The sequence below is a fragment of the Thermobia domestica genome, chromosome 12, assembly GCF_964235325.1.
Source record: "Thermobia domestica chromosome 12, izTheDome1.hap1.1, whole genome shotgun sequence".
NCBI lineage: Eukaryota > Metazoa > Arthropoda > Insecta > Zygentoma > Lepismatidae > Thermobia > Thermobia domestica.
In genome coordinates, this window is record NC_137465.1 from 123198108 (window position 1) to 123211050 (window position 12943).

The window sequence follows — 12943 nt, forward strand, 5'->3', positions numbered from 1 at the left end:
TGAGATATACACCATTGAAAAGCTTATAGACCACAACTTCCAACGAGATAATATGCGTCAAATTCCCGCCGTATTCGTAGAAAAAGAACAGACATAAAAAATCATTAAAAATATGAAAATATTGACTTTGCGGGGCCCTGGCAACCCTTGCAGTTACCTGCGCTGACAAAATGATGCTTATGTGTAGGCCACATACTTGTGACAATAATATAAGAAATGGTAGCCATTGCTGCCATTGCGTAATGAATTCGTTTTATATAGGAAATATTTTTTAAAAAAATATGCGCAGAAAAACATTCATTGAATTAGACATTCTCTCCCCTCCCCCACTATAGTACCACGTCCATATGCAAATCATATTTGCTGCACACATCATGTATACGAACAAGAATTATGCTTCTAGACCACTTCAGTGAAATATATCTTGTGTTATACGGGACCGTCCCGAAAATAAATGTAAATTAACCAAATTTGACCCCCTCTTCCTCTATAAACAACAAGTACACATACAGGTTACTATCATGTAGGGGACTACTTCATTGCTTCACATACCAATTTTTATGGATGTACCACACAGAGGGGAAGAATACCCGCCAAAACCTGATGAAAAAAAATTGATGAAAAAAAATTCATCCTCCCTCTCTCGGCCGTACATACGTACCCCGTATATACATAAAATGCAAGTGACGGAAAGCTTTATCTCTCAAAAATACTTTGGTACCAAATCACCTTTCTAGCTTAATTAAGGACTGAGCTATTGATGTTTGTTGTAAAAATAAATGTAATTTACGTCAAAAAACTGAAACTCCAAAAATTGGCTAACTTTGTCCCCTCCCTGCTCCCCATAATAAGCAAGAAGTACAAATCAGGGTTGGCAAAAACCATGGTTTTTATTGAAAAAACAAAAAAAAAACGTTTTTTTGGTTTAAACCAGGTTCTTTTGGTTTAAATAATTTGCTTCTATATATTCATATCATATATGGACAGAAATAAGTTTGTTTCGCCTTGATGTTATTATGCAGCTACCGGGTTATGCTGGAAGGGATCACATAAGCTTAAAGCGGAATAAAAATCGTTTCTCGAGTTACATCCGAGAGAAATTGTCCTCCATTTGAACTCGGAACCAGGACTAATTGGCCACAAATGCGATACGTCTGCCGACTCACTCACGAAGGAATCCTGATAAAAATACGTTGTACTGATCTTTACATGCTTCTTAATATAACTGTCAAGAGTCATTTCAGAAGGACAAAAAGATAAACAGTTGCACAAGTGAAAGCATTATACAGAATTACATATGGACAATTTCAAAGTACTACGGAGTACAGAAGAACTAATTTAGTTCGAGTTAGTTAACAGCAACTTTTATTGGTCCAAATTAAAGAAATACAACGACTTAATTTGCATATTAGTAAGAAAAGTGAATAAAGATACGAATTATTTGAGTCCACTTTGGCTCAGACTCATTTATACATAAATAAATACCAAAGAGACTTCTCATTTCACTAAATGTCTCTCGTGGGGTCTGACCCCCCTCCCCCACACACAAAAAGTACGGCATTTCGATGTATTTTATCAATAGTAAACATTAAAACGAAACAATATTTAGAATTTTTCTTTGATTGCAATTAAATAAAAACAATAATAACAACTACAAAAAAAAATCACAAAACAAACATTTATAAACTTATATATATATATATATATATATATATATATATATATATATATATAAAGTTGCTTATGCAGTATAATCTTTTTGAGTAATGAATGGGGAATTTAGGTCTGAATATAATACGAATAATATACGGGAGTGAAACGTGATAACCCACAAACGTGTGTTCATCAAGATTTTACAAACACTTACACTTTTAGGAACATTTTTCGTTTTTTGGTTTAAACCAGCCAACCCTGGTACAAAAACACGATATTACCATGTAGTAACCTACTTCATTGCTTCATGTAACAATTTTTATGAATCTATCCCCCAAGAGGGGGAACGGCCCCCAAAAAACTGTTGAAAACAAAAAAAAACACGATATTTACCCTCCTCCCACATACATAAAATGCACACCAGGAAAGTTGCATCTTTGAGGAATAAATTAGTACCAAAACCATCTTCCAGCCTTAATTTGAGGTTTAAGACTGAGCCATTGAGGTTTAAAGCCCTGACACAGCAGTTGCGTCAATGGGAGTTTAAAGATGAAGAATGCAGACGACCAGTAGAACGTAACACAAAGAAACTAAACTACATATTCTGTGAACGGAGATCGGGAAAATCCCGATTTTTTCTCCGGAATTGAACATTTGGGCGGATCGAGATTAGGGAAGTTCCCGAAATTTGATCTAGCGGTTGAATATAGATGGCAAGCAGTACCTAAGAGTGTAAAAATGTAATATATATGCTTATGTAGATTATTGTTTTAAACAAAATAAACGTTTTAAACATGTTTTTTTCTTGTTTAAAACAAAGTACTTTGTTTTAAACGTTAAAAACGTTTTAAACAAAAAAAACATGTTTTAAACATAAAAAACGTTTTTTATGATTTTTTTTAAAAAAAACATGTTTTTTTTTCAACCCTGATACAAAGTACTTAATTAACACAAAAGCCATTTTTAATTTTTGTGTTCGAACATCAATAATGGTGAATAGAAAAGTAACACGGATCTTTGATCTAAATATTATATATGAATTGTATGCCGTAATGAGCCACTCTACCAAAATTGATTCGTGCTATAAACTTATAATATAACTCCTAATGTAAAATTATGTAAAAAAAAAAAAAAAAAAAAAAAAAAAAAAAAAAATCAGAATAATGTAATGAGTAGACTTCGGATTTTTGCATATTTGCATGTTATTTTTTTCCTGATATGATATTGATATGCTCTTTAAATAGAAATTCGTTTCAGGTTTTTTGGGATAAAATAGCAGAGTTTTATAGTGCATATATTTGCATATTTTGGAGGTTAGTGCATGTTTATGTCGTTACTGCATATAAATGCATATTTAAAGGAATGATCAAATTGATAATTTTTAACGTCCAACAACTTTCCTCATAAATGGAATTTCAGGTTTCTAATTCAAATAGACTCAAGGCCTTGAAAAGGTTCATTGTTGTCGGTTTAGAATATCTTCCAAGGTCTTGTGAAGGAAGAATAAGAAAGGAGTGAGTGATTCATCTTCCCTGCAATGATGTATGACTGTCACTTAATTGGAAGAAGGCATAAATAACGGCGTCATCTCATCGAAGTTAAAGTTGCTACTGTTGTGTGTGTGTGTGTGGATTGTGTGGTCCTGTGGCAGTATAAGAATATCGAAAGAAAAATCTATAAGGTACCGTATCTTCTGAAACAATGGATTGAAGTCGAGAGACATTAACAACTGAAGAAGAAAATATATTTTGCAAAGTGTACAAGTAATATTTTCAAAGTAAGTAAGCTTGTTTTCAGACAAGGACATTTTCATTTTGTGCGACAGCAAAAGCTTAAACTTCAGCAGAGCCCTCTTTTCTTGGCCTTTCATACCAGTTTTAAATCTGGTAAGCACCAACCCAAACTATGAAACAACCCAGATGTGTCTGTTTTCATACTCTACAGAGTTCATCCCAAAGAAACCGTTGAAAATTGTATTTCGGGAAGAAATGAACAATACTTCTGAAAATGAGCTCTACAATTAATATATTTGCTTTATAAAATCTAAAACTTGTCGCAGCTGTTACTTCCTGAAACATGGAGATAAGTTCCCGATTTTTCCTTCAAGGAATTTATGAAAGTATTTAAGTATAAGCTTCACTTGCTTTGATACGCACCTCGGTCTCTCGAAACATAACTTTCCTGCTAATACTAAGTTTACTGTAATGTTTTCATTAACTTTACCTTTTCCCCATTCATGCTCCATGTCTCGCTTAAATCTGTTTATTCCATTTAAAGTATCAATATGTATCAATCAGTTTATTGTAAATTATTGCTGTTTGAAACAGACAATGTTACGCTACAAAAAATATTCTAATATCTATACCTAATTGGATACCAAAAACAATTTCAAGTGGATTTATTTTCTTTTAAGCAAGAACAAAAGATTTTGAATATAGGCTTTGAATACAGTAAAACTCCTCCAACAGGACCCTTACTAAACGAAAATTTGTTAACGGAACGATGTTAAAATATACTTTTTAAGGGAAATTTTTCGAGTTCCGGAATGCAGCGTTTAGAAAAACGTTAGACCAGGGCGCAAAATTTCAAAGTCAGACCCACTCGCCAATCCAAAAAATGATGGTCGCTAGTATCTCTCACGTACACATTATGAGATCACCTCCCCCACCCTCTACGGCCATTGCTTTGACAAGGAAAGATTACATTAGGGCACATAATTTCAAAACCAGACAATTAGATTCAGGATAATCAATTTTGATTTGGATAATTCACATGCATATTAAAATAAATACCTTAAGACTTCACGTTTGTGTCACGCTCTCTCTCTGCATTGAAGTACCAGTTGTCGACTGCAGTTTTCTGATCAAAGCCCTTAAGTAAATGGTCATTGCTGGAAATTACGATCTGGCGACCGGAAAGTTTGCGCCTTGCTTTAATCATTCTGTGAGAAGTTAGACATATTGAACTATGTTGTCTGTAAAGGTCTTCGTTTTCTTGTTACCCTACTTACACATTGAACCTTTAGTCCACCGCCATGTAAGGTCCTAGATACTGTGCGAGATTTTAAACGAAGTGCAATTTTCATTCATAGTTATTTTCAAATACCAATAACTCGTTCTCTAGCTGGACTAGAGACATGGAACAAGGAGCATAATATAAACAATAGATCAAAAGGGAACCAAAAGTAGAAGAAAGAGCGCTGAAAAAGTCATAGCATCTAACTTTTGTCTTGGCTGTGGAAACCATACGTAGGCTTTTTTTCACTGTAAGTTTTATGTGTATTAATTCGTAGCATAAATAAATACTGTAACTGAATACGGTACGCACAAAATTTTATTTTAGCTTACTATGTCCATTATATGTATGTACATTACTTATTTATTTATTTTTGTGGATTAAAAGATCCAATATATTCCACGCAAAAATTTTCTTGTAGGCCTTATATCTCGAGAACTACATATAGTGTAGCGAAACCCCAACTATCACTTAACTCAGTATAATGCGCTAATTTCATAAAAATACGAAAACTCGATTTAGTTCAAAAATGTTGTGGGTCTGGTTTACAAAATTCAATATATTTAACTCAATCAAACATGTTTGGTTAAAAAAAAAAAAAAAAAAAACTGTCAATTCAACTAATTGTCATTTGCCTCAATAGATGGCACGGGAGGTGTCTTCCCGCTTTAGGTTGTTACCCTCATAGTTTTTGTTTGGAAATGTAGGTCACATTCAGTGTGTGGCGCGCGGCTTTTCTGATCGGTGTAACGGTGTGTGTGTTCGTGTATATTCAAGTGATATTACCAAAACCACTAGAAACATTATATTATATTATATCAACTTATGTATACATCTTTCTTAATGTCTTGATTCTTTGTAAATAAATTCTCATCGTTATCTATCAATTATTGTGTGTGCATTACGTACATTTTTTGGTCCACGCCGGACCGGATAAAGAACTAGCAATGGAAAACAGTCCAAGGTCCTCCGGATTTCTAGTGGTGTGAATCGAACTTTTCTCTTCCCGTGTTCCGTCGTCGTGTCGTGTCCGTTGTCTTTTCGTGTGTTCACAATGGAACAATTTCGTAGAAAAAAAGCAGTTGTAAAAAGAGAAGTGACCCGTCTTCAGGGGAAAGTAGCGACTCAAATTCATAACCAAGACTTCAACATGACATTTTACATTGAAAAATGCAAAGAACAAGACACAAAATGTAGTGAACTGGTGAATGAATTGGAAACTGTGTGTGATGAATCGAACTATGAAGCGTTTGACAAAGAAATTAGTGAAATACAGGATAAATTAGAATCAATGTTGAGCAAATTATTGAACTTAAAAGAAGCAAGCAATGGTACAAACTCTAGTGATGCTAAATCTGATGTAAAACTCCCGATGTTAGAACTTCCTTACTTCAGTGGTGAGATACATGAATGGATGTCATTCTGGGACTTATTTAGTGCATCAGTACATAATAATCAAACATTGACAGGTGCTCAGAAGCTACAGTATTTAAGGGCTTCTGTGCGGGGTGAGGCAGCAAGCCTCATTCAGTCGATTCCTGTAACCGGTCAAAACTACGAAGTGGCGTGTACTCTGTTAAAAAACCGATATGAAGACAAAAGAGAAATAGTGAATCAAACTCTGAAAAGACTTTTCGGTATACCGAAAGTGAGTGAAGTGTGTGCATCTTCATTAAGAAAACTTGTGGACATAACAACAGAATCTGTGCGTGTGCTAAAGGCACTAAATGTGCCTGTTGAACACTGGGACGTAATTCTTGTGCATGTGACATGTGAGAAACTTGACTCAGACTCAAGGCGTCAATGGGAACTGTCGTTAACAAGTACGCCTACCAGTGGTGAATTACCATCATTCCAGTTATTAACTGATTTTCTAAATCAGCGAGCCAAAGCGCTAGCTGCAGCAGCGAGTGCAGATACAGATCAAAGTGCATCAACATCCCAAAAAACCCCTTTCACCATCAAGAACAAGCCCTCAGGTGTTTTTCATAAGACCAGTGGACTCCCAAAACATAAAGTCACGCAGTCGTACCATGCAAGTACACAAAATTGCGTAAAATGCAACCAGCAGCATCCTCTGCATCAATGTAAAAAGTTTATCGACATGTGTGTGAATGACAGACATGATTTTGTGAAACAAAATTCCTTGTGTTTTAACTGTTTAAAATATGGTTGTACTATAAGTCAGTGTAAGTCAACAAGCTGTCATAAATGCAAGAAAAGGCATCATACCCTCTTGCACTTCATTCAAGAACCTAAGCAAGTTGGTGATTCAAATCAAAACGGTAGCCAGCCCATTACCTCTCTCTTGTCGGCGAATGGAACTGGGTCTGAAGTGTTACTTTCAACAGCAGTGGTGTATGTGAGTGATCAATATAACAATTACCAACCTGTCCGTTGCTTGATTGACAATGGTAGCCAGACTTCGATGATTACAGAAAACTGTGTTCAAAAACTTGGCCTTCGAAAACAGAAGGTAAATATTACCATCACAGGAATCACGTCAAGTAGCGTAGGAAAGTCACAAGCTATGGTAAATATTCAGTTACAAGGGAGGTTCAACAAGAATGTTCAGTTAGCAACTAATGCCATCGTCGTGCCTGTAGTTACATCTAACATTCCGAAAAGTGTCGTGACAAACGTAGATCAGTGGTCACACATAAAGGGACTGGAACTAGCCGACCCTATGTTTCATATCCCGGGAAAAATTGAATTACTTCTTGGAGCTGACGTGTACGGTCATCTGTTAAGTAGTGGTAGGCGTGTTGGTTCTAGAGACACACCAGTAGCAATAGAAACTGTGCTTGGATGGGTACTAACAGGCCCCATCAAAACTAATCCTAGCCCATCAACTGTGTCATCCCACTTTGTGTCGTGCACATTAGATTCAGTTTTGAGAAACTTTTGGGAAATTGAAGAGTTGCCGTCAGCAAAACATTTGTCCCCCGAAGAAAATGCGTGTGAAAATCATTTTGCAGCAACTCACAAGCGTGACAGTGATGGAAGGTACATCGTTCAGTTGCCGTTTCGTGACAACGAACCTAACCTAGGTGCTTCCAGAGAAACTGCAATCAAAAGGCTAATCAGCATTGAAAGAAAGTTAACACGGTCACCAGAACTACAAAAACAATATTGTGATTTCATGAATGAATATTGGTCTCTCGGACATATGGAATTAGTGCCATCTGATACAGCACAGAATTCTCAATGTGATCCCAACTACCTTCCACATCATTTTGTATTGAAAGACAGTACAACAACTAGTTTACGTGTCGTGTTTGACGGGAGTGCTAAAACTTCAAACGGTCTTTCATTAAATCAAAACTTAATGATAGGACCTAAATTACAGGATGATCTGATTTCTATTGTACTTCGTTTTAGATTGCATCCCGTAGCTTTATGTGGTGATGTTGCTAAAATGTATCGACAGGTAAGGGTGTGTACAGAGCATACTGACTATCAACGAATCGTGTGGAGAGAAAGCTCCGAAGAACCGATTCGTGATTTCAGATTAGTGACAGTGACCTACGGAACAGCATGTGCCCCGTATCTTGCGGTGAAGTGTTTACAGCAGTTGGTTACTGACGAAGGGGAAGCATTTCCTCTTGCCGCAAAAACTGTGCTTAGTGATTTTTTCGTCGATGATTGTGTAACAAGTGTACGGTCAACCGAAGAAGCATTGGAACTATACACTCAATTAACACAGCTTCTATCGAAGGGTGGATTTGAGCTGCGAAAATGGGCTTCAAACGATGTAAAAGTGCTAGAACATATCCCACCTCATCTTCGTGAAAGTAGTTTGCCATTCCATTTCAGTGAAAATGATGTGATTAAGACATTAGGAATTCAGTGGTGTCCATCGCTTGACCAGTTCTCGTTCTGTGTAACGGTTCCTCGAAACTACTCAGTGTTAACGAAAAGAATACTACTTTCAGAAATTGCGAAACTGTATGATCCATTAGGATGGCTCAGCCCAACAACTATCAAAGGGAAGTTGTTAATACAAACACTGTGGAAATTGCAGCTTGATTGGGACGAAGTTTTGCCGAGTGAAATATCAAGTGCATGGAGAAAATACTGTGAAGAGTTTCCCATACTCCAAGGGATTAAGATAGACAGGTGTATGGTACCAAGAAATGCTGTGCAATTGCAATTAATAGGATTTTCAGATGCATCTGAGGCTGCTTATTCATCCGTTGTGTATTTGCGTTGCTTATGTGCCGACCAAGGTGTTACAGTAAAACTTGTATGTGCGAAAACAAGAGTGGCCCCTGTAAAAAAATTAACTCTTCCCAGACTGGAGCTCTGTGGAGCTGTTCTCCTGACACGCTTAATGAACATGGTAGTGAATTCGTTACGTATGAACTTTGACAGTATGCATGCATATTCAGATTCAACTATTGTGCTTGCATGGATTGCGTCTCCACCCAGTAAATGGAAAACATTTGTGAGTAATCGCATTGCAGAAATTCAGCAGTCTGAAAATATTGAGTGGCATCACGTTTTAGGAAGCGAAAATCCTGCTGACTGTGCTTCGAGAGGAATTAACCCGTCAGATCTCGTCACGCATCCATTGTGGTGGTCAGGACCAAGTTGGCTATACAATACAGTGTTGCCAACCAGTGAGAATCAGGAATGTGACATTGAAGCGGTGAAGGGTGAGCAGAAAAGTAGTGTTGTTGTGTTGCATACTACAAGTGACATCAGTTTTATTGCTAAATTCTCATCATTCATAAGGCTTCAGAGAGTTGTAGCCTGGTGCAAAAGGTTTATTTTCAATTGCAAGTCAGGAAGCCATAGTAAACTAAGTGGAGTGTTATCTACAGGTGAATTGCAACAAGCAACTCATTGCTTGGTAAGGCTTGCTCAACAAGATGAATTTCAGCAAGAAATCAAGTGTTTGAAGGAAGGAAAACCTTTGCCTACGAAAAGTCGTCTTGTGTGCCTCAACCCTTTTCTCGATAACCACAATGTTCTCAGAGTGGGTGGCAGGTTGCAACACGCAAATTTAAATTTCAACTCAAAGCATCCAGTCTTGCTTCCACGTAATCATGTGCTTACAAGACTTATTGTAGAACAAGAACACCGCAATAATTTACATGCTGGCCCTCAGTTATTGCTGGCAGTTCTACAGCAGCGTTTTTGGATTATTAGAGGTAGAGATTTAGTGCGACATATAATCAGGCAGTGCGTCACCTGTCATCGTCAAGCTGCAGAATCAGCTCATCAACTTATGGGCAATTTGCCCTCTCCACGTGTTAACCCAGGTCGGCCCTTTCAGGTATGTGGAGTGGACTTTGCTGGTCCAGTGACATTGAAAAACATGAAGGGACGCGGTCAGAAAACGTACAAGGGATATATAGCATTATTTGTGTGCTTTTCCGTGAAGGCGATACACTTAGAACTTGTAAGTTACTTAACTACAAGTGCCTTCATAGCAGCTCTAAAGCGCTTTATAGGGAGAAGAGGTAAACCTACACACATATATAGTGATTGTGGCACTACATTCGTAGGTGCAAATCGAGAGCTCAAAAACATGTTAAAGATAGCCCATCGTAGTGAACATCGAGATGAAGTTTCTAACTTTCTTAGTTCGCAAGGCATCTCATGGCATTTCAACCCCCCTAGTGCGCCGCATCATGGAGGTCTGTGGGAAGCAGGGGTCAGATCACTGAAACATCATTTACGTCGTATTGTGGGTAACGTGATCCTCAACTTTGAAGAACTTTGCACAGTCTTAGCACAAATTGAAGCCTGTTTAAATTCCCGCCCTCTCACAGCAGCATCCAGTGATCCAAGTGATCTGTGTGCATTGACTCCTGGCCATTTCTTAATTGGCGAGTCGTTGGTTGCCTTTCCTGAACCTGACTTAACTAACGTGAAGTTGTCACCACTTGCTAAGTGGCAACTTGTGCAAAAATTAGTGCAGCATTTTTGGCGAAGGTGGTCCAGTGAATATTTATCTCGACTCCAACAACGGCCAAGGTGGTGGTGTACTCAGACGAACATTAAGATTGGTGATATGGTAATTCTAAAGGACGACAAAACATCGCCATTACACTGGAAGCTGGCAAGAGTGGTAGACATTCATCCAGGTAGTGACAATCTTGTACGTGTGGCAACAGTGAAAACAACACAAGGACTCATGAAAAGACCAATTGTGAAATTGTGCCCACTTCCTTTCAATCAGTCGTAATTTTGTTTGTTTTGATAACTTAAATTATTTGTATGTGTTGAAATTCAGTGAATTTCAAGGTGGGCGGTATGTTTGGTTAAAAAAAAAAACTGTCAATTCAACTAATTGTCATTTGCCTCAATAGATGGCACGGGAGGTGTCTTCCCGCTTTAGGTTGTTACCCTCATAGTTTTTGTTTGGAAATGTAGGTCACATTCAGTGTGTGGCGCGCGGCTTTTCTGATCGGTGTAACGGTGTGTGTGTTCGTGTATATTCAAGTGATATTACCAAAACCACTAGAAACATTATATTATATTATATCAACTTATGTATACATCTTTCTTAATGTCTTGATTCTTTGTAAATAAATTCTCATCGTTATCTATCAATTATTGTGTGTGCATTACGTACAAAACATTTTCTTGTACGCATCATATTCTGAGAACTACATACAGTGTAGCCAAAACAAAACGAACAATTTTGTCAGTATGATGTGCTTATTCCGTAAAAAAAAAAAAAAAATGATAACCCGATTTTTTTTTATTTATTTATTTAAATCCGCTGACTCCAACAGGAGAATCCCAATTACAGGAGTCTTACATAAAATATTACATCTATGTTATCAATTTAAAACAAACACTAGAATAAAAAAATACAAAAAATATAAAGAGAAACAAAAATGAAAAATACAAACACGTACAAGAATGCCAACATACATAAGTATTCATGTTTTGCGACCTATTACCATTACCTAATACTATTATGTGCTGCAATTTACAGACAGGGGTTTACATATACTCCAAATTTACATAAGTTTCCACCAAATTACAATAATTTTTTACTTTACAACTAAAATCCAAATCACATATTTTTACTAATTTGTTGTATGCTTCACACATTGCAATACTCCAATTTGCTTCGAACCATTGAATTATATAATATTTCAATAACTGATAAATCATGGATATTTTTTGTACTTCTTATAATAAAACCTAACATTCGATAAGCATCATTCGTTATATTATCAATATGACTTTTAAATGACAAGCTATTATTAAAATATACACCTAAGTCTTTAACCTCATATTTCCTTTGCAACTCAACACCATTTAAGTAATATTTACAATCAATATAGCTCCGCTTTTTAGTTATTATCATAAATTGACATTTTTGTAAATTTAGATACAACATATTTTCAACACTCCAATTGTAGACTTCCGCAATATCGGATTGTAACATATATTCATCATTCTTATTTTTTATTTCTTTATACAATTTTAAATCATCCGCGTACATTATACAGTTCGAATGTTTAATTTTAGACGGTAAATCATTTACATATATTAGAAAAAATAAAGGTCCTAAGTTAGAGCCTTGCGGTATGCCAGAACTCATTTGATAAAAAGAAGACTGATGACCGTTGTATGAAACATATTGTTTTCTATATTCAAGATACGATGCACTAATTTTAAAAACAACAAACTCAAACCAAAATTTGACAATTTATTCAATAAAATATCATGATTAATTTTGTCAAATGCCTTTGAGAAGTCAAAGTATATAGTATCCACTCTATTTTGTTTATGCAATGCATCCTGTACATCTTCAACAAAATTAATCAGATTTGTAACAGTTGATCTACCTGTAAAAAATCCATGTTGGTTCTGATAAATAAAAGACTTAACGTGATTAAAAATACGTATATAGAGTATATATTCTAATACCTTGGCTGGAGCACAAATTATTGATATCGGTCGGTAATTTTCAATTTTATTTTTTTCTCCACTCTTAAAGATTGGACTAATACGAGATACCTTCCAGGTATTTGGAAACATCTGTTTTTTAATCACCAAATTATATATATAACATAAAGGACGCATTAAAACCTCCGAGCAACCCTTAATAATATAAGGTGGTATTCCATCTATTCCACATGTTCTCTTAGGTTTTAAATTACGGATAGCGTTTTGATATTCTGTCACATTTACAGGATCTAACTTTAGTGTACTATATAATTGAGAATAATTGTTTCTGTCATTCACTCTATAAGTTGATGGAACCCCCAGATATACAGCTTTAAAATGAGTTGCAAAACCATTA

At 36.1% G+C, this 12943-nt stretch overlaps 1 protein-coding gene across 1 annotated transcript; it reads left to right on the forward strand.

The window, feature by feature from the left end:
- Nucleotides 1-5722: 5722 nt before the first annotated feature.
- On the forward strand, nucleotides 5723-10864 carry LOC145666093 (uncharacterized). Its single transcript, XM_081733185.1, has one exon. It carries the CDS (start codon nucleotides 5723-5725, stop codon nucleotides 10862-10864), a length of 5142 nt encoding a protein of 1713 aa, XP_081589311.1.
- Nucleotides 10865-12943: the final 2079 nt, after the last annotated feature.